Here is a 23,397-nt window from a genome sequence, read left to right on the forward strand (position 1 = left end):
TATGCTGCAACATATTAAAGCCTCAGAATAGTTGGGCAAGCGAATAATCCAGAAGTTACGTAACCCTATTGCGTTCATGGGAACGATAACACAATAATTATAACTATGCTAAATTACTATAGACTACCAATTGCTCATTCAGAGAATTTATGAAGTTCACTTTATCACAATAGTTTTATACAAACTAGATTTAGACTACGGATAATAGTTTTATACAAACTAGATAATCAATTATTATTATTATTATCATTATATTTGCAGTACAACCAAATACAACGACATTAACTATTAGTTCTAATTAACTGAATTGGGCTGAAAATTAAATCTTGATCTTTAAAGATTAACTATTAATTTTATGCGTTCTGTACCTTTCTGAAGGAATAAAAGCTGGAATTGGTTTCAAGGTTGTTTCTGAGTGAATACTTTCTTCAAAATAATATTAAAAATTATAGAAAGATTTTCGAGACATTCGAGTCGAGTCGAGATTTTTAAGAGCCGTCTCGACTCGACTCGTGTCTCGACTCGAAAATTCGAGTCGAGAAATACGTTTGTCTCGACTCGTCTCGAATTTTACAAAGTGTGTCTCGACTCGAATCTCGACTCGAATTCGAGTCGAGTCGAGTCGAGATTCGAGACATGTCTCGACTCGAGCGCATCCCTATGGGCCTCTGATGGTATAATTTTCAAAACGGAAGTAGGGCCACTGCGGATCATCACTGCGGGGCCGCCAATTTTTGGCGAGAGGTCATTAGTTGCTCATCGGTGATCCACCGACACTTACGGCATGGGGCATCTATATGTTCAAAATTCGTAGTCCTATTTCTTTATTTTGCTCCATCCAAATTTTTTTTTTTTTTTAGTGCATGTTTTCCAAACTTTTGTTAGTACTGATTTAACCCCCAAAACTGTTTCTCGTTTTAGTGAATTTTATGCGTAAAAGCACTGGTTTTCAATTTTTTCACTGTTATTACCTTCTACTATTTATTCTATATTTTTAAAGGTATTACATGATGGAAGACAATAGTCCTTTTTTTCCCTAACAGAAAAGCTTCAATTTGTTCATATCGTCAACAGAACACCTATTTGTCAGCAACCAGCCAAACATCTCTGTGTTTTGGGATTGTATAACCAGCAGGCATTGATTTGTTTTGAGATTTCAAAAGAACTAGTAGAACGGCAAGTTAGAAAAAAATGTGAAAATATTGTATTGTAAGTAGATTTACAATCTGTACAAAACTTCCAGAGCTTCAGTTAGTATGAAAGTGCGTGAAATTTAAGTGCACGAAAATTGTATCTAACGAACAGAAAACTAATAATAAGAACATTTTAAAAAATTACACTTACTAAAATTCTGCTTCAAATATTACTCAATTTGCAAGAACTTCAAATATATATATATATATATATAACTCGAATAACCATATGCTTCGTGCATTCTCGTCCCATCTCAACTGAAGCTGCTGAAGATACATCTCAAGCCGTTAATACAGACAACACAAAAGTAAGCCATATGATACAGTCTTAAAATCAGTTTTATTGCAGCTTCTTTCTGAAACACCAAAAATCCTTGAACTCTAAAATACTAGATTAAATTAAACTGCTAGATAGGATGAGAATGGGCAAAGTTTGCAGACTGTATGATGATAATTCTCACTAAAAAGAGAAAACTTTTTTCTTTCTTTTTAAAATTCTACACGGAAAGAATACAAAAGGAAATGTGCAACTGACTCACCTTCATAACGATGTGCATGTCTTCCCGTTGGCCCTTCTTAGAAGGGGAAATGCCGTCCGTGCTGTAATAGCTGGAGTACGCTGACGCCGTGCTGTCTCGTGATTTTTCACACGCTTCCGTTTCTCGCCCATGGATTACCATACTCCTACAATAGACACAAAAGAAGTCAGATAATAAAACTTATGTACAAGAGAATAGTTTTAGTCAGTGAGTGTTTCTAAGCTTCTATTGTACACAGAAACATAAAAAGACAAAAGAATATCCCCAAAGATCTTGAACTATCCCACTAATTTTTCTAGGTCTTGTTATGGAAGACAATCTTAGATTCTAAGGTCAGGGACATACACAACAGGGTGTTATAAAAGACTACAAAAACGCCGGTGTACATACATACTCAGAATAGAAAGATGCTTATTAAAAAGAGAAGAGCCACCCCACTTATTCAACGACAAAATATGTTTTACAGCCGTCCTCGGTAGTCTAGTGAAAAGTTCTCAACCGATGTGTCGCGACACACTAGTATGTTACGCAGTCCCCTAAGATGTGTCGCGAAATTTTAGAATTTAAAAATCACGAAGAATTTAATAGTAATGATTAGCTAAAATCGAGACAGACTGTACCAGTCAACACTGCCAGCAGTAGCAATAATGCTCAGTGCTGTACAGAGTCATTATAAAAACTAATTGGTTTCACTATTATAATAGATATTATTATTATTATCAAATAAATGTGTCGCGAAGTCCTGGACGTTCAGTAAAGTGTGTCGTAGGTCAAAAAAGGTTGAGAACCACTGGTCTAGTAACTAGCTAGCGCTTTGGAGCACGTGACCCCCAGCTTCGATTCCAGATGGGAGAGCATTGATATTACACAAATAAATAAATGAAAGAATGACAAACAAAAATAGCATAAGTTATTTTACTGTGTCACAAACCCTCGAGAAAGAAAAAAGTTTGTTATTAAAGTGATAAGTTCAAAAACATTTTACTGATACTAGGCGACTATCCTAATTTAAATGAATTTGTAGGCTCCTGACCCTGTTAAAAAAAACATTAAAGTAAATAAGCGTATAATAACAAAGAAAAAAACAGAATGGAACTAACACTGCTGAGACAAATCGTAATCCCACATGCTAACACCCAATCTTTGTTAATTAAGAATTAAAATCAAGTTCAAAAATAGAGATTAAACTTGTACTTAATATAAAATTTTAAGTACGAGGGTGATTCAGAAAGTAATCTTGGCCAGTAATATTGCAAATATTCTGAACTGTTTATCATTAATGCACTGATATTTAAGCTATAGAATGTCACTTGACCTATCTACCTCTTCTCGTTCCAATCCATGGTATTCAGTGGTGACGTCTGGTCGAAACAGCGGGCTGTCATTGAATTTCTGACTGCGGAAGATTGTGCGCCCAGGAACATTCATCGCCGGCGACGGAAACCAAGCGTCAGTCGATGGAGTACCGCCACACGACCTCTCCTCCGCCAAAGAAAATTTGAAGTTGTACCATCTGCTGGCAAAGTGTTGTTGATATTCTGCCTCATCCTGTCTATAGTCCGGATCTTGCGCCCTGCGACTTTCAGCTCTTCCCCAAACTTAAGCGTCAACGCTACAGTTGTGACGCTGAGGTGGAAGCAGCAATTCGGCAATGGTGTCTCCAGCAAACACAACAATTTTTCGCCTACGGCATGATAAACCTTGTTTCGCGTTGGCGCAAGGGTGTTGCCCTGGGAACTATGTTGAAAAATGATGCCACCATTTGCAGCTGGCATTGCAAGCTTTTCACTGATGCCTGTATCGGTGCTATCTGCCAAACACAAATAAAGGTATCATCTTGGAAGCATTACCTTCTGAATCATCCTCGTATATAAGGTGAGTGGAAGCAGCTGGCATTGGGCATCGTGCATCTTACTCTACATCGCATCAAATCTAAATGCTCTCTGGATCTATAGACTCAGATTTCCGAGGAAGAATGGTGATGGGACTGGAAGTTGTTCCACTCCGTAAGTTAGTTCCATATTCTCTCTCTTCCCACATGGTAGCAAGCTCCGGATAGGGAAGCATAATTGGTATCCCATGAGGGGATACTTTATACCACTGTAACATTCGTAAACTAGAAGTATTTTATCTGTTAATAAATCTTGAAATCTTACTGTACAAACTGAGTCTGGAGATCGTAGTTCGATAACAGATCTTTTCTTAGCTTTACGCTTATAAAATCAAAACAACAGATAGGAGAAAAACAAGGAGGAAATTAACCTTTAAATTTCGGACTTTGGTTGGGGTTACTATAAAATTATATATATATATATATATATATATATATATATATATATATATATATATATATATATATATATATATATTTATATATATATACCCAAAGTAAAGTAAGGAATGGGACGTCCTTGGGTCAGATCCGACCCGGGCCATATTATTTACAGGTTCAGATAAATACCAAACACAATAATAATAGGATTTGGAGTATTTTTATAAATGAACCGGTAGTGGGAGTCGACTCCGGACTCAGATTTCACCAACTATCACTGCCTACTCCTACACTAGCAGAACTTTAGCAATTATATATATATATATTAGTACATCAGTTAATTTTTTTTGAAAAATCTCCAAATTCAGTGTTCTGTATTTTAAAAGTATGCACTATTTCCATTGATGGCTACGATAATAGAATTCCTTAATAAACTGTGTGAAGCATAAAAGAACAATGACAAAGCATTAAGAAACTATCATAATTAGATACTTTATAATCCTGCTTACAATATGTTTAATCTTACACTAAAACGACCATCAATTGTGTAATTCCTTATTCCGTTTTCTTTTCGTACTGACACAAACAATGCTACAGTTAACCGTATGAATTAGCACGACTAGAAATATCTTAGTGAATTAGTGCATGAGATATATTAAACTATTATACACAATGGTCCGAAAAATATGCGTTATGTAGCAGAATTGCTACGTTCGGCTTTAAATGGTTCAAGGAATATAATAGCAATCATGCTTCCAAGAATTTCATTTTAGCTCACAACCACGTGAATCTTTTCTCCACTTCTGAGGAACTTGGGCAAGAAGTTTAAGGAACCACCATTAAAAGATCATTTCAGGAATGGTTTCCGACTTCTTGGCCGAAAACATTTTTCATCATATCCCCTCCGCCCCCACTCACCCATAGCTCCGTGTGAATTTTTCTTGTTCCCTACACCTGAAATCTACCTTAAACGGGAAAACATTTGACACCATCCAGGACATCCAAATTAGCACAACAAGGGAATTCCAGCGCATTCCTCAACATACGTTAGGGACGTTGAATTTGGTCTGTAGATGAAGCAGGAAAATACTTTGAAGGGTGAATAAGTAGCAAATTGTTTATATATATAGTTTACAGGGAATATAATTAACAGCCTTCCACTTCATTGTTTTCCGACTTTTCGCCATCAAGAAGAATCAAGGAAAGCCTCAAGCAGGGAGGTGATTAGCCTTAACAGAATACGAATTTAAGGGATCACTGTAATTTCCATGCTGTCAAACATTAAATGAATAAATGAACAAATATTCTTTAGCTTTCCCATGCACACGTCAGCCCTGACGTTTAAAGAAGAAGACGGATAAAAAGAGGAAGTGAAAGGTTATAAAAAATGGCATAGAACAAAAATAGTGAAAGGAAACAGGCTAATAATAATAATAATAATAATAATAATAATAATAATAATAATAATAATAATAATAATAATAATAATAATAATGAAAAAGCAGCCATGATGTTAATCTATCACAATCCCCCGCTACCTCCAACCTAACTAAACCAAAGTTGAGAACTCGACACCAATATTTCCTGCTTGACTATCTATCGCTTCATCTTTGCTTGATTCACTCGTAGCACATCCTTGCACAGCTTTTCGGTCCTGCAGTGTTTATAAAATACTAGCTTTCAATTAGCTGGGGATTTTGACCCAGACCCCCCACCATATGCTCGGCCTACAGCCTCGCACACATATCTCTAATATAAAGGCCCAAAGGGGTATTCCCAGCGCTGGTAAAATTTTAAGCGTCTTAGGAACCACTTTGACCCCTTCCTATCTTTATTCAGTTTTAAAAACCAATACTGCTTCTTAAGAAGCCTCATCACTGCGAATTTAAAATACCGCTAATTTTACAGTAATTATGTGATATATTCAAATAGATAAAAGATAATCGAAAAGTGGAACAAGACCTCCCTAGACAATATTATTCTGCGTGAGATACCGTTGTCATGACTCATTTATCTGCTTTCGATTTCCAGTCATTTACAAAATTGGCATTTATTTTCGCGTTTCTAAATAACTACAAACGGAAAGCTACTAGGTGACTCGTGATAACGGTACCTCATGCAAAATAACATCGTCTAGGGAGGTCTTGATCCACTTTTCGATTATCTTTTATCTATTTGAAGATATCACATAATTACTGTAAAATTAGCGGTATTTTAATTTCGCAGCGATAGGGACTTTCGAGATACGGCCATCTTACTATAACAATTGCACCCCTGCTCTTTTCCTTCCCTTCTAAAGGAACATCAAAAAAACGTTGAAACACGTATTTAATTAACATGACTCAACCTTATATGATATTTCGAGATATCGCCATGTTATTTTAACAATTAAAAATCTTACCCTCTCTTCTTCTTGCCTTCTCTTTCCTTAAAATAATAATTGTCACCCCTCTTTCTCCAAATAAATGAGCTTCGTTTCCAGTATGAAACTACGGTAGCCTTCAGAACAAGCAGAAAATTTCAGCCATTTCCGGTTTTAGAGAGTGTTGCGGGTTGTGATGATATCGCCCTTGGAAAGCAGAAAGGTGCTAAGCGCCATTTCCATTGATTTCCAACTAAGTGCATATTCTGGTTTTCCCATTTCATTTTTAATGTTGGCAGAAAGAAGACAATTGGCTGGAGACAATACGAAAGCTCTGCACTGAAAACTGAATTATATAGAAGAAAGACAGAATCGGAATTAATTACTATTTAATTCGTTATTATGTTCTTCTGAGAAATTTGCAGTTTGGCGCTTAGCACCTTTCTGCTTTCTGGGGGCGATATATTTCTGAATCATTTGTGAAAAAAACTCTTGTCGCTATCTAATATTTTGTTCTATGACGATAAATGTTGAAACAGGAAATGCTTTATTTTAACCATGTCCGGTTTGAGTTGAGTTCACTGAGTTAATTTTAAGTTGAACGTTCCGTTCAGCAGCGAAGCTATATGAGACGTGGACCTAATGATTAACGTGTAATTCGAACTACATTTTTTCCCGCCGGGAATCGAACCTAAGTCTCCCACATCCAAGTCCTGTTTGAACAGAGGGTTAACTAAGGAAGTAGAACCTATTTTTGGGACGCTGATCGATTGCATAAAACCACATCTTGATATATGTTACCGTTTTTACTCTGATACCTGTCGACAGACGGACAGATGGATTAAGTTGTTCTATAAGACTTCCGACATTTATGGACAGTATTGTTTGGAAGTCTAAAACGCTCAAAGATTTGTCTAATTATTTTAAATGAGAAGTCCATATACCGAATTTCATGTCTCTAACATTCAGAGATTCCGAGATATGGTCATTGTAAGATAATAATTGCCCCCCCTCTTTCCCGCCGAATATCCAAAATCCCTTCCTTCATGGGATCTTACGTAATAAATCCTATGCTCTGTCGAAATTTCAAGTTTCTAGTTTAAGCGTTTTCTCTGAGCCTTGATTAATCAGTCAGTCAGTGAGAACTGCTTCTTTTTATATACAGAGATAAAGTGCACATGAAAAACAACAGGGAAGTAAAGGTCGTTTCTCTTTCAAGACAGGATACGAATTTCTAAAAGGCTATGTATGGAAGTAAAGATTCCATACTTTCTCGAATTCGACACTCATGGAGGTGACGTTGTCAACACCACATTCTGACTTACTTTACGTCCCTACGTTGTCCCAATTTAAAGCCGATTTTAAAAATGCTGTGGGAACCTCAAAGCTGACATAGGGAAATAGGTATTAAAAAATCAATTCACGATATACTGGAGTTGATTTTAAAAGAATTAGTGTGTCTACAATACAGGTTGTTCGGAAGCAACATGAAAATATTTCCAGAGATGATTTCTGACTACTGTTGTCCATGAGACGAAACAAAGTTTTTGCGTCTCATTTCGTAAACATTTGTAGAAGTCTCCTCTCGATTCTTGAAGAATTCGTACTCATCTCGTCCTGAAATTGTTCTCGTTCTACAGGGTGGCCCAAAAGTAAGTATACACCCTTGCATTGATCAAGTGTAACATTCTAGTTTATCGGTTTATTTGCTTTGGCTCTTAAGAGCTAAGTAAAAAAAAAAAAAAAAAAAAAAAACACATTAAAAGAAATAATAAAGAAACTAAGTCTACCTGATGGATAACAATAAGAAATTATATAAAATACAATGAGCTGATCAGTACGGTACTGTATACCTATTTTGAGCCATTCTGTATAAGTTGACAAATTCATTGTTTTTATAAACTTATGTACAAAATTATGTTCTATTTTTTTTTCTTAATTTCACCTAGAAGTTATCCTAGTCCTTCCTCGTTACGAGAGATTCATAAAAAAAATGTCATGATTGGAGTGAATTGAGTAATAACCGATCTAAGACTTGGGTAAATTAGTATGTTCCACGAAACTCATGAAATTTCTCATCATGTCTCGGTTTTTGTCTGGAAAATGAGACTACAATTGTTATCTGTCTCGTTTCGTCTCCAATTTGAAAATACACTTCTCGTCTTCTGGGCACCACTATTTTTGACACCAAAATTAGACAAAAAAAATGTAGACAAACTAGTCAACTACACAGTGGGCTCCTTAGAATATTGTATTTTAAAATTTTTTCCTCATTGTTGGTAAATAGAGCAACGGTGGCATACACGCTAAGTGTCAACCAACTGGGCATTCCAGACTTGATGCGCAGTGGGAATGGAATTATTTTCTTGTCCTATTCTTGTTCCAATACAGGTCAAGAGTTTACCCGGTCTTTGTAAAATGAGTATCTGAGAAACCTGAGAGTAAATGCGAAACGAGCATGGTGCTGATTATATCACCTTCTGTATGGGCTGAAGCCTAGTGAGCGTTGCGTTGACTATATCACCTCCTGTATGGGCTGAAGCCTAGTGAGCGTGGTGGTAACTATATCACCTCCTGCATGGGCCGAAGCCTAATGATCGTAGTGCTGACTATATCACCTCCTATATGGGCTGAAGCCTAGTGAGCGTGGTGCTGACTATATCACCTCCTGTAAGGGCTAAAGTCTAATGAGAGTGGTGACTCATCTTCATACTGCAGTTGGGTCTCAAGGATGAGAGCGTTCTTTACATTTTGCCCTTACTTTCTGTAAAATGCCCAAAATAATACGTAACTTCTCTGGGTCTATTCTTGTGTCACACCTGCGCCATAACTGCATTAATAAAATCTACAACTAAAAACTATCACCGTTATCCAATTTTGATCCACCCTTTATTCTCGAGTTATGACTGGTTTCGCATCTTGCCGATAAATTTTCACCTGGTCATAATGGTGAAAAGAAGCCTTTCTACATCCATGGGCGGCTTTAGGATTTTAATTTTGGGTACGCCCGCTACGTCGCTTATGAATACGCATTTGATTGTTTAATGACAGTAGGAAACTACTTTTACAGTAGTCGTTGATGCTATTCGTTAAATAATTATCTACCATTAATATAAATCGTGAAAAATATATTTACTTTTTATTGTATCTTTTAGCGTTTATATATTTTTCAAAATTTTGGGGTAGGCCGTGCCTACCCGGCCTACCCGCAAAAGCCGCCAATGTCTACACCCTGATTTCCGAGATCATCGTGAGGCAATTGAGGAAAAATTATATTAAGATGTATGGAACTTCTGTCTAGGAAGCCTGGTACTCATAATCAAAATACACTTAATTATAATTAGATAACAAATAATTACTAAATTTTCAGTGCCCCAAAATTTGAGGCAGGTCATTATTGAATAATAATAACAAAGAGAACTGGGCCTAAGTTGGATCAGGGTCACCTTTCCTAAATTTCAAAAGGAAGTTGTTACGTGGTTTTTGATAACGAGCTTATGGTGGTACGCTCCTAATAATACATCATTCTGATTTACTTAACAAAATTTCGTGACGAATAGTCAGTGGAGGCTCTCGAGGGAAGTCACTTTGGTAAAACTTTCAATTTTGTCGCTACAGTACAATGTAAGGCAAGAAAGCTTACGTAGTGTACTAATTATTGTTGACACAACTTTCTGAAGCTGTATGAAGCTTTAATCTCTTAACTTATAGCGAAGAGCCGCGAATACGAATGGTATGAAACAATTTGAAAACATCTACAATGTTAGGCTAATAACTCCGAAGTGAAGAAGAATGTTTAGTACATGAAAAGCTATATCAATGAATAATATAATTAATAATCATTCATCTAACCCTTCCCTTCTCTTCTCAAAACAAACGGGAAAGTATTTTTTAAAGAACATCATCATTTCAGATTTTGCTTGGGAGGGCAAGAGTCTTCGATATAGCAGTAAATAGAATTTCCTGTTTTTCATTAGTGTATTATACAATATTGATTTATATATATACCCAGGGCCGGCCCTGTGCAACGGCATCATTTTCCGCCGTCCTTTCGCCAGAAAGAACAAATCTTAAAATCCACGATTTTAAGTATGCTACCCCACCACGAACAACAAAGGGGAGGGAAAGCGCACTTGCACTCTGAAAGGCCTACAATCTCGTTGTGTCTGTTTCTTTATTTAAATAATAATCCGTTATGTTAGTGAAAGATAAAGGAAAATACACTTTCAGAGGAAAGATGGAAATCCTTTTTATAGAATTCAGTACCGAATTTCAATCTCAATATACCTCCAGTGTAACTAGCTCTTTTATTTTTATTTCTTGATTTTCCTTCTACATCTGTTAATAAAATAGTTTTCAACTTCAATGATAAGGAATTGTTTGTGACAAAGTCAAGACTAGTTTTCATATCAAAACTGTGATAACTAACTAAATGGAACAGGTGTTTGCTACTGTTCAAGAATTGAGATCTTTTATTTGACAACAATCAAGCAATTCATGCTGGGATTTGTTTGACCATTTGCTTTAGCACTTGCCATGTGACCTTAAACTAATGCGACGTAAACATGATTTATGAATAGTATTCGATAGAAGGTCAGCTTAGTAAATTTAACTACCATCATCATGAGGTCTGTTTCCAACAATAAATATTTATTTTAAATAATATAGTAATGACAGATTTTGTCGCCCCTCGAAACCTCTCGCCCTGTGAAAATGTACGTGTTGCATATATGGTAAAGCCGGCCCTGTCATCGTACAATTAGTTATTTCAATAACGAATCTGCATTTGATAATATGATAAGACCAGATCAATGACTGCTTGTGTGTTTGTTGGTTTTTCAGTAAGTTTGAATAACATGCTCTATCCAAGAGAAAACAAGAGGTAACGTTTATTCGATTCCCGATATCGAGTTGTGAATTTACGGTCAAGTTAGATGAAAACACTTGCTTCATTGCATGTGTTGATTTGATATCCTGTAATCAGTCATTTCATTCAGTGCTGCCATCAAGCGGCCATTTCATGAACTCTCTTCTCTCGTTTCCTCTCTGAAAAAAAGGCTTGAAAAATTGCGTTCGCTATACGCTGCTCGCATGGTATATGATGTTTTAAATTTGATTAAAGACTTGTGGTTTTGTGAGAATGCGTTCGTTACTGCAACAAGCATATGAGGCAGGCAAAAAGAGAGAGCTAAAAAAAAGGGTGGGGTGGAGGTGGGGAAGATTTTGACCTTAACAAGACCAACCATCAGTTTCAATCCAATTAACTGTTGTCACGGTTTGCGCTCGTCTTCTGTCGAAACCCGGTGGGAAGTGTCCGATGAGTTGTAGAGGTTTTCGCGCTCAATTAAAAGTTGGCGCTGTTCCTAATGCCTAGAAATAGTAACTTCCTTCCTTTAATTTTCTTGTAGTATCGAGTCATTGAGGAAGGTGAATCTTCGTATCAAAGTAAGTCTTTTGATTTCTCGGAAAATGTTCTAAAGAACTGAAACAGAAGAGTGTGGGAACACGGAATGAGAATGAATAACTTTCGTGGTTTGTAATATGCCATGCGAGGAAAGAAATTATGTGAAATCAATACAGAAAATTTTAAGGAAGTTCAAGGTAATCAAATAATATGATAAAATGCAAACATTAATAGAATATTTCTATCTTACTACCATACATTGTCATCTCGATAACGTTAGATCTAGTAGTCAACAGGGATGTAATGGTGCGTACACAGGAGTTTTTGGCGTATACCTACATAATATTTTTAATACCTTAAATTTACGAAAGAAATACATATACGAGGTGTGTTCAAGAAGTTTTGAACTTTATTCCCCCCCCCCCCACACACACAAACGAATGAAGCGCGGGAGACTTCCTTCAGTGTAGATGTAGAGGAGATGCTCATGCGCAGTCGTGATTTTTTTCCCGCCCGTAGAAAGCGTCATGCGCAGCCGGCCAATGAGTGAAGACTTGTGTGAGCGGTCATCGCATTTCATTTTTTTTGTGTGTGTGAAATTACAGAAACACAGTAACGCCCAGAAATATGTATAAATAAATAAATACAGAGAAATTTAATATTGAGTTATATCTCTTCTTCATAGATTACAAAAAGGAATTCGATAGTCTTATACGAAATAAAATTTACAAAGCGCTGAATGATTAACATATCAAGAAAAATAGTACGACTAATAATATTCACAATGAATAGAATACCAGTAAGAGTATTAGTCCAAAAAAGAACTACCGACAAGATTTGGAATTAAAACCGGAGTAAGGCATGGAGACGTGTTATCTGCATTCATTTTGAAGCTGATACTTCAGGACATTGTTGGACAAATAATAGAACAGGGTAATATTTTATATAGGCCTAAATTAGTACAACTACTACCATATGCTTGAAGCATTCTCAAATCTCTGGACTATGGATTATCTAAACGGTCGCCTCTTTCTTGTAATCTTTCAGTATTTTCCTCACCTGGACTTAGTTTCTAAATATGCGGGTTCTTGTATAACGTTGAATATAGATGCTAATTAGTATTTATTACTTCACTATTTGATTGAAAGGTGAATAATAACTCAAATATATTATAATAATTGTTTAATATTCATTATTACTGGGTTGACAGAAAGTGAATCTGAGGCATGACAGAAAACCAGTTTGATACACAACTAGGCGAACAAGAGAACGTATCTCAGGTGGGAAGATTTGTACATTCTGTATGTTGATTGTGTGAATAAGGTATTCGTTTCCAATATTGACATATAATTGTTACCAAACAATGAATACTTGAGGATTAGTTATTTCTAAATTTTACTGCCAGGAACTGAACAAATTCCAGAAAACACAAAACATCATTTAGACAGATACTTTGCATTTCGGTTATTAGTACGGTTAAGTTTGCCCCTGTTTTTAAATTTAAGCTGCCATATTTATTGTTCTTTCATATACAAATAAATATATTTTCTGTTGAACTGAGAAAATATTTATAAGCAGTAAATATATTTTTACCAGGAACACTTTTCTGTAGATGTTAACGTAATTATATCTTGTTGCTAAGCAACGATTTTTCTTCTTTTTTATATCTCTAGAAATCTTAAAATATTCATAGTTGCTAAGACCACTGAGAAATTAAATTTCTTTCGTAGATAAAAGTAACCTGTTTATATTTCAGTGTTTTAACTAAATCTCTGCTCCAAAGGTATTTTAAAGCTTAATTCCATTTTAAACTTAGATTTAAATATGTTGATTTTTATAAGACATTTTCTTTTATACAGTAAAATATAGTTCAAGTAATTATAAATGAGTAAACGTAAAAATGTAAAACAGCAAAAATCTAAAATAACAAAAATTAAAATTGTGTTGTAACATTTGGGACAATACATGCTGATGACATACTGATAATAGCCGAACCGTGTAATGCTTAAAAGAAACATTTTAGAAAGTGGGTCAACTATTCCGATTCAAGGGCCTCAAGAAGAAAAAAAACAGTATATGAGAATTACCCGTACAGTAAAGTGCTGCAATGAACAAGAGCTAAAGGGCCAAAGATAAATCATTATAGTTTCGAGAGTGTCAAACAAATTATATATATATATATATATTCCTTTATAGTGCATTTTATAGAAGGATTGTTTTTAAAAGTTTATTTTGCTGTTCTTAGTCTCTTCTCAACCTTTTTAATTGCACTGATGATGGTAATATAATCTCTCTTTCTTATTATTATGAAAAGAAAAGTACTAGAAACTTGTTGATATAAAGTAAATTGTCTGCAACCAACCGAACTACTGTGAAAGTTTGTGTTGTATAAGATGCAGGCGCTCAATAATTTTATATATATAAAGCTGAACGAAAATTAGTGCAAAATACTGTTATTATCATAGAATCTACGAATCTGTATAATTTCATTGCTTTGGTTGTATGAAATCACCTGAAATTTAAATTGAAAGATTTGACTCAAACAAACAAACAAACAGACAGAAAAAATAACAAAATACAAGTACTGTGAAAGGAAATTTACTACCCTGATTGTCTTTTTGGGAGGGAGTCCAATACTACAAGGAACTACGTCTATGTAATATTGAATAGGTATTATTTTGCACCTGAAAAGACGACAAGTAATTCTAAAATACTTCCACCTATATTTTCAAAATAAAAATGGAAGAACTAGATTGCTTTTATAAGAGAAAGAGTACAGAGGAAGCGTAAGATCAAATTTTCATGCTACATCAGTCATTCCTCTGTTATATATTTATAGTTTTATTAAGAAAGTGTATAAATGTATATTGAGATAGAAAGTTTGGGGATGGTCCGGACCCGATGGACTCCCGTGGATGTGCCCCTGTGCCAAAAAGTCCCGATGTTGCATCCTCCAAACATGGATGAGATCCAGTGTTGCTTGACTTCTATGGTCTTCTCACAGGAACTGGAAACTACTGTGACTATGGTGTTGCTACAACTAGTAACTATTGTACCGTTCTGGAATTCTTCCTACAACTGATACCATATTATAGAGTCATTAATGATATAATACATTATGAAACGCCAACAAAATCGCGAGAACCGCTTTCATGCTAATACACGAAACTCACCCAATCAGAAAACCAACCTTTCTGAATTTTCTTCACTGAAATCGATGAAAAATGTTTTTTTTTTCTTTGGTAATCAATGTCAAGTAGATTTAGAAATTTTGGGTAAAATTATTATGTCATTTTGGGAAGTATAGAAGGATTAGTAAATGTTTCCCAATTGCGGAATGTTTTTTAGACTTTATTAAGATTGGTTTGCAAAGATTTCATTCAGTAAGTCAACATCCCACATCTGATGGTTCCTAACGCGGAAACCAAGACTCACATTAATGTTTCACAGGCTTGTATAGAAGGTCAGTGTCTTTACCTAACATCATAGGTTTCATCCAGATCGGTTGAGTTCAATTGAACTCGTACAATATATAGCGTTCTTGAGTTTTCAGAAGAAAAAGTCAATGAAAGACAGAAAAAATTAAGAAACCTAAAGGTTAAATTTTGGTTTGGATTTCGTAAAGGGTGCGATAAGGGGACGACTAAACACATATTTCTTGATGTGTGTGTGTCATGAAACTTGTAGATCCGTTAAATTCTCATTTTCTTTAAACTTTCAAACTATGATACCCATAAGTTTAGGAAGGCTTACAGAATGTGCATTGGTCTGTTGGCATGTGGCACAGCGAAAACTATCAGAAAACATCAGCTTTTTTCTTTTATGTGGTTTCAGCAGGTTTCACCGTAGTTTTTATGCCTTCATTGAAAGCAGAAGTGGTAGGGATATAACATTGTATATTTCTCATAACAGTAATTTTTAACTGGATTTTCCGTGACGTCACAGCTTGTTACTCAGTTTCTCAGACGGTTCTCATACACAGAGCAAAGAGGGGCCAGCAAATCTATCATTGATACAAGACAGTGATGAGAGCTAAACAAGGTGTAGTCGATAGTTTTGCAAATAATGTGGATTCATGTCTGATCGAACATTGGCAACCTTATTTTATTCCATTCCATACACCTCGATTCCTCCTTTTCTTTGCTCAATCTGTTGGCTTTTACGATAAGGAACAGGAGAATACAACTTTTACACGCCATACATGTAATGTACCATTACAGTTGAAAGTAATGGCAATTTTTTTTTTACGCACCCTGTACCTAGTAATTTTTTTTTAATTCAATTTCGGTTTAGTTACACAATTTATTTACTCTCTTTACTTCGAATTAAATATAATAAACCCAAAGGTTTTGTTAGTAACCATATTCCCACTGAATAATATATTTTATTTATATTTTGATTAAGTGTAAATCCCATTTACGGATATATAACTTGAATAGTTACAAGGTTTACCATTCTGACGTCATACCGAAACATAGTTCCGTTATTGGATATAAATTTCCTTAATTTCAGACCAATGTAGATTTTGGCCAGGTACCTAATCTTTCCCTCACCCCCTCTCACTAGTCCATAGTCACTTTCAGATCCGGTTATATCTGGATTTGCCAAATTTCTATTTGCTTTGTAATTTCCGCGGCTAAAGTTTTCGTTCTGATTGGAGGAATTCTCTTACCTCTGGCTTTTTCGGCGCAATGTTATCAGAACAATCGAAGACACCTTACAAGGAGCAGCTTGTGAATTTTGTGCTACATATTTTTCGGGAAGAATTCCAATTTCCAAGGACAACTAAGGTAACATATAATGTAATTCAATAGTTAAAGATTTACAACGGAATAGGAGCCCGAAAAATCCGCAAATTTTGGTAAAGAAGCTGCAATTCAGTGAAATAACAAATTCCAGTTCTGTTTACTAGGAAGCCATGTTTGCTGCCTATCGAGAATAGACAACAGTGAAAGAGTGACTTTACTTTTTTTTATTTCAAACTCAAGTAGGGATTAGGGAAATTACGACCTGTTTGGTGCATGTTGTTCGTGTATTAAGTAAATGTGACTTTCTATTATTTATTCAGTAATCGCATGTACGTAGGTTTGATGGTTGTAAAGTGAATAATAATAATGGCAGCTTAAGTTAGCTTAAAAGGGCTCCTATCCCCTTTTCCAAATTGAACCAGTTCTAGCGGGGGAATGGGTTAGTTATTGTTCGTTTTAGGGCCTTTTCCCCTTTCAGGGGAAGGGTCCCTCCATAAACCTCGTTAAGGTGCCCCCCGGGCATCAATTTTTGGCAATCATTATGTAAACAATTGGTCAGGTCAATTAGACCTAGTGTTACCTTTCTCATTTTTGACCCCCTTTAAATTAAATAGAGCCGACTGTATATATCGACGAGGGAGTAATGTATTTTAAATCTAATGTGTTAGGTTATTTTCGTCAACGTGCATGTAACTAAATGGTGCATGTTTAGTTTAGTTAGTTGTCTTTATGTATAGTACTAACAGTGGTGTATGTAGTTAGTAGGTTTGTGTGAGTGTGTGAATTTTCGATTTGGACAGTGTATAAATATGCTTTAATTTAGTACCATTTTTCTAACATAAATAAACCAGAGTAAATATTAAATTTCTGATTAATGAGTACAAGTATATATTTCAGTACACGGTAAATTATGCCTCCACTACAGCGCCATAGCGTCAGTTTTCGGTAGTCAATTGTTTGTTGACATTACGACATCGCATGACTTAGTGATTTAGATTGTTTGATTTTGGACATTTATTCTCAAATTACTTCCCGTGGACATGGTTTTCGGTTCGGATGAGTATACCTTCATATAAAATAGCATGAGATCTTACTGTACTGAAAATTTCAGCTTGCTAGGTCCAATAGTAAATGAATAATCCGCTGAAATAAAGAACACCTATTTTCTTAATAGAAGTAAAGCCCATATGCTGTTACTGTTTGTTTAAAAATGTAGTATTAAATTCTTTTTTCCCGTGGCTGTAGAAAATTCCATTGTTGCTTCAGTTTTATCAACAAATCAGAAATAGATTAATCGTTGACAATTTAACTTTCCGTAAATACATGTATGATTTTTTTTAAACCTGCAAAGTAAATACAATTTGGGTGCTTCGAAATAAAGAGTACGTGGTTCGATGAATGTGATCGTGTGGTGGTTTGAGCGTGATAGATTGTGATAGTTATATATATATATATTTATTACTGCGTAATGTAAATATGTGTATGGCCTGCGTGTAAAATGTACGAAATAGGGTGTTTATAAAATATTATTTCGTGCGAAAATTAGTAGATAATGAATGAATGTAATGATATGTTAATAATATGATATATAATATGAATGAGATGATGACCCCTATAGTTAAATGGATAGGCCTAGTGAATTTTATATAGTGAAAATATGAATATGTTTACGAAGAAAAAAAAAATATCTCTCGCGTTTAGACTTCTACACCGGTGCATTCATCCAACCGAGTTTGCTACTTGGATAGTAAATTATAGTTGGGAATTGTGTGTTACTTTGCATTTATGTACCTCATAATAACAGCCCCAGATCTTAAGCCTTTCAATAGATAGAGTAGTATCATGTGGGAATTACTTCTAAAGGATGACAGAAATGATAATTAAGAAAACCAACTGCTATATCCTGTGATCATCGAAAAGTACAGGTTTTGGTCATTTGTACCTTTAACATTCATAGCCTCTCCGAGATTTTTTTTGTTGCTTACCTTATTTATTTATTGTGCAGTGTTCATATAACTCAGTTCGGACTATCCGATTAAATTAACTGCTACTAAATTTAGCGTACCCGGATGTCGACCCCTAGTCCCCTTAAGTATTTTCGTTTCTTTTCTTAGTTTAATTAGATGAGGGAAATTAACGACATCCCAGACTGTGGCGTGTCTGCGCAGGGTAGCTATCGGTGATGTTTTGGTTATTGAAATCACCGATCCAAAATTCAGTTTATTTAATTTTTTTTTAATTTTGGCAAATCACTAATTAGGGATATCTTAGCTATTACTCTAATTTCATTACTATTCTGGAATCTTCTAGTTTCCAAGTGGTCGGATGATTTTTTTTTTCCCTTTGAAATCCTAAATTAACGCCTACTCCAACCTTCCGGACGATTTTCGGGACCCTGTTGGTTTGGGCCGGATACGGTTACTAGATAATAATTTTACAAGCAATAACTTGTGAAGTTATTATTTACAAGACACATACTTGCTCCTTGGCAGCAGGGCGCTCATCGAGTCTACGTATTTGAGTAGACCACCCTTTTGGCATTTTAATAATATTTTGGCTAAGGATTTGTTGAGAGTGAAATTCGACTTCTGTCTTTGTAGCGTTAGTTATTTCCCACTTAAGTCTTTGGCGCCCCTATTCTTCGTCTTCCTTCTTTTCTATCTCTCTCTCTGTGTCATTATTACTTCGAGTTTTTTTAAAAATTTTTAACCTCCCCCCCCTGGTTTCTGAAACTCATGAAAACGTACAATATTCATATAACTTATTTCGATCGTATGTACTAACTGAGACATCGAGGGATGCAATTCGTGGAGGTATTGCAGCACAACTCAGGACCATTTCCGCGATATTCAATCCACCACGGGAGAAATTGACGGGAAGGTACACTATGCTTTTAGATTCCTAGAAACCTTTGTTATTCATTGATCATACAACTTATATCAATTGATTACTGATTTCTGGTTTTTATTTCTATTGATTGGTCATATAGTGTGTATGTATTAATAGTTTGGGCCCACTAGTTTCGAATAACATTGATTTTTTTTCTGTATATACATCTATATATGTACTTACATAGTTTTAAAAGTTACGTGCCTGCTCTATTTGTTGCATTTTCCACTTCTTATGTCAACTTATTAAATAACACCAACTTTTTTTTTTATATACGCGGATCTTTAGTAAATTGAAAATGATTATTGATTATCGGGTTTATACATATAAAATACAATGTTGCAACCTTATGAAGGAAAAAGGTGAATTTTGATAGTCAGGGTTTTTGTTTTGTCTTTGAGCCAAATAAATATAAATATTTATAAAATATGAATACTTGTCGAATATGAACGGTTATGTAGAATTTAAACGTCGACGAAATATTAAGATAGATATTAAAGTGAAATTTATTGTATTGATTAATATGAATACATATATATATATATATATATATATATATATATATATATATATATATATATATATATATATATGTATATATATATATATATATGCGAGTATGTATGTAATGGGCTCGATATTTACCCTGGTCTTGTTAGGTTGCCATAGATTTTTGACACCCGGTATTAACCAACTATTTGTGATATATAGTATTACCGCGTAAATTGTCATAAATTACTTTTTGTTGAGTTGTTATTAATTTCTGTAACTATTAAAGTGGAATATAATGTTAAATACTGCATGTGAATAAAACAAGTAGCGGGTCGTAAGATAAATAAGAATAACCCTAATCCTTACCCAAATTTACTTTGCGAGTGAAATTAGCAACCTACGAAACAGTGCGCCCCTCCAACGACTTTTTCCATCAGTAAACCATGAAACAAATCCTTCCCCTACGATCGGAAACCAAACTATTCAGTATCTAGAATTTTTTGACTACAAGATCTATACTAGGAAAAAATTAGTGATCTTAAATTCAACGAACTGAAATCTGTTTAATAAGTTAATGTGAATACCGGAATATGGAAATATGTTCCCAATATCTGTGACTGGATTTGATAAGTTTTCCTTAATATTGACAAACTTTGAAATTTTAGATAAAGTGCGTCGAGTGACGAAATGAGAAATATAGATATACATATATGTGATATGAAGCAATTAGTTGTCTATAGTTAAAACAAAAACAATTGAATACTCTCATGGACACAAACCACAGTGCGTAAAGAGAGTTGAAAAAAAAAAGGAGCTATTATCGACGTGAGAACAAAGACTCATAAAACTGTCGATATGTCTCCTATTGAGACAAAGACTCAATAAAATATTACTAAAGTGTTTTTTTTTTAAATGATTAACCAATTATTTTTTTTCTTTTCCTGCAATGATATGTATTCATTGCACTGAGTTTTAAATATATATTGACCCTTGAATTTTTTTCTTGTCTCGTCTTTGGTTTAATTCTTTTTCATGTAATCCAACTTTTAAAATATATATAAAAAGAGAAATGTGTTATTTGATCTTGTTGAAAGTAGCGAATTTCTGTGCATGTTTATGAAACATTCTTTTCATGTATTAAATTTTTTTTCTCTGTTATGTCAAACTACATCTTCTTCTATTGAAATGTAATAAATGTCTATAGCATTGTAGTTAGGTTAGTTTAATTCAACCAAATACAACCCGAAGTATACATTGTCCTGTAGGAATGTGTGTGTGAGTGAAATGTAGGTTTAGTATTAAGTGCACCAATTATCTTGTCATACATATGTGACTTATTATAATTATTGGTAGTTATCAATTGAACTCATTGAATGTTAATACTAACTTAAGTTGGCTCTATGAAGGAAGTAAAAAGGACTGAAGTAGCCTGAACGAATGATCATCATGAGAGAACTGTGAAAGTCAAAATCTTCGACACATATGTGATACTCTGATTTTTTTTTTCCTGTGGTCGTTTCTAACATGCCATCAACTTCGTCGTTCATTTTTCAAATATTGAATATTAGTCTAGAACTTCTGGAAATATTGAAAAAACGGTAAAATTAAACTTTCTCATCTATCTCCGAGCTAGATTGGGATAATTTGGTAGTTGGGGTCAAATGGATCTAGATCGGGGATGTATGGGTTAACATGTGTCTACCGTTGATCACCTTAATACCAGACATTCACCCAATAGCTATTGGAAATGATCACAATTAGATAATTATTCACTTTCCTTTACCATATTCCTTAAAATATCTAGTAACAGCTTCCCCTTTATCACCTTCTTACTTTACATCTTTCCTCTTCTATCTTGTTTTTCTTTTCTTCATCATCTTCTTCTATTTTTAATAAAACTGAAAGGGGGGTCGTGACTGGGAATTCTATATGTAATAAACACGGTCATGTATTTATTTATTTTATTTTATTTTCTTTAGAAGTCCGATAAAAAGTTTTCTCGTTTCGATCGAACCTAGTATGTTCGAAATTAAGAAATGGAAATTATATTCCAATGTAATTAGGCATAAGCTGATAGCTTCATGAACATCCCCACCAGGGGTGAAGGGTTCCCACTCACGACTTATTTCTGTGCATCACTTTTGTTGCAGATTTTTCTTTTTTTTCAATCAGTTGTAGATTGACGCGCAGCGACAGGATTCGTTGTTATGGCAACGGTGGTTGGCTGGCAACGGCCCCTCTCCCTTTTCCAGTTTTAGAATGGCGACACGTGACAAGACTGTTGCCATGGTAACGCATGTTTACTGTGGTAACGGATCTGAAAATGCTTATTGAATAATACCAGTTATCATGCCAATCAGTTTGAATTGGTGAACCGCGACAAGAATGGTTGTCATGGCAACGCTTGTTCCCATGGCAACGGATCTCCGTTTAAATGGCGACCGATAGATTTGAAATTTTTTAAGAATGTTAAAGAGTGAGGTTGAAGGCATGTTGAATTGATTACAACATTGAAATTAATACGAGAAATTTTATAGTCAAGTGAAACAAGTAGAGTCGTTGGCTACTTTGTCATTTTTGTTTCCTTTTCTAAGGGGGAAAAAGAGAAGGAGTGTCAAAATTTTTCTAAAATAGAACTAAACGCTAGAAGGGTTTCAAGGAAGGAAAGAGAATGGGAGTCCTTTAATTTATGAATAATACTTGTCTGGATAGCGAATAAGTATTTTATAGTATATGTGTATTTCTGATATATATCTTGTCTTTTGTAAAGTGTAAAGTGTCTCAAAACTATGGCAACAAAAAAGGTTGTTGTGTCACAGGACGAGTGTGATGTCACGTGCACTCAATGCACATTAAACGAAAAAGAGAAAAGATCTCGCGCCCCGCGGAGACTTATAAGATGTACCGGTTGTGGACTAAAATGGATCCACTTTGCTTGCTCCAATTTGGACGATACTGCTGAAAATGCAGAAAAAGTTCAAACCGGCGAAATAATGAAATATTGTGAGGAGTGTGAAAGGGACCGAGGCCAAATATCTCCAGCGGAGATATCTGACCTCGACGATGAGGAAAAGAGTGGAAATCAAAGTGATTCTCGGGATCAGACGGCAAACCCGAAGGAAGGAAGGTCATCTGGAGGGTCTGACACGTCTGCATTAATTCGCCAGATGATGGAGATGATGAACGAAAGATTCACTAACATGGAACAAAATAATACAGAAATGAGACGTGAAATAAATGAGAAGTTTGATACCTCGAAACGAGAGACCGACGCTCGATTCGAGGTATTAAACAATAAAATTGACCAGATCTGTTTAGACTTTGCTTCTTCGATGAGCAAATTGAAAGAGCAAACATCTACTGAACTGGAGCAGGTTAGATACCGGGCCCAACAGTCCACCGAGCAGCTCAGAGACGAAACAAATGAGAAATTCAACGAAATAGATATAAGGTTTGAGAGTACAAACAAAAGATTTGGTGACATCGAACAAAAAGTTG

The 23,397-nt window shown here is 35.0% G+C and overlaps 1 protein-coding gene across 3 annotated transcripts in view; it reads right to left on the bottom strand.

Annotated features, from left to right (window-relative positions):
• LOC145662604 (CB1 cannabinoid receptor-interacting protein 1-like) overlaps positions 1-23,397 on the bottom strand; it is a 583,967-nt gene that overhangs the window by 135,770 nt on the left and 424,800 nt on the right. For all 3 annotated transcript variants that reach the window (XM_081728323.1, XM_081728322.1, XM_081728321.1), the window contains exon 2: positions 1,733-1,877. In XM_081728323.1, coding sequence (XP_081584449.1) covers positions 1,733-1,877 — 145 coding nt within the window. The remainder of the gene's footprint in view (positions 1-1,732; positions 1,878-23,397) is intronic.

The sequence above is a fragment of the Thermobia domestica genome, chromosome 10 (genome assembly GCF_964235325.1).
Source record: "Thermobia domestica chromosome 10, izTheDome1.hap1.1, whole genome shotgun sequence".
NCBI classification, from domain to species: Eukaryota; Metazoa; Arthropoda; class Insecta; order Zygentoma; family Lepismatidae; genus Thermobia; species Thermobia domestica.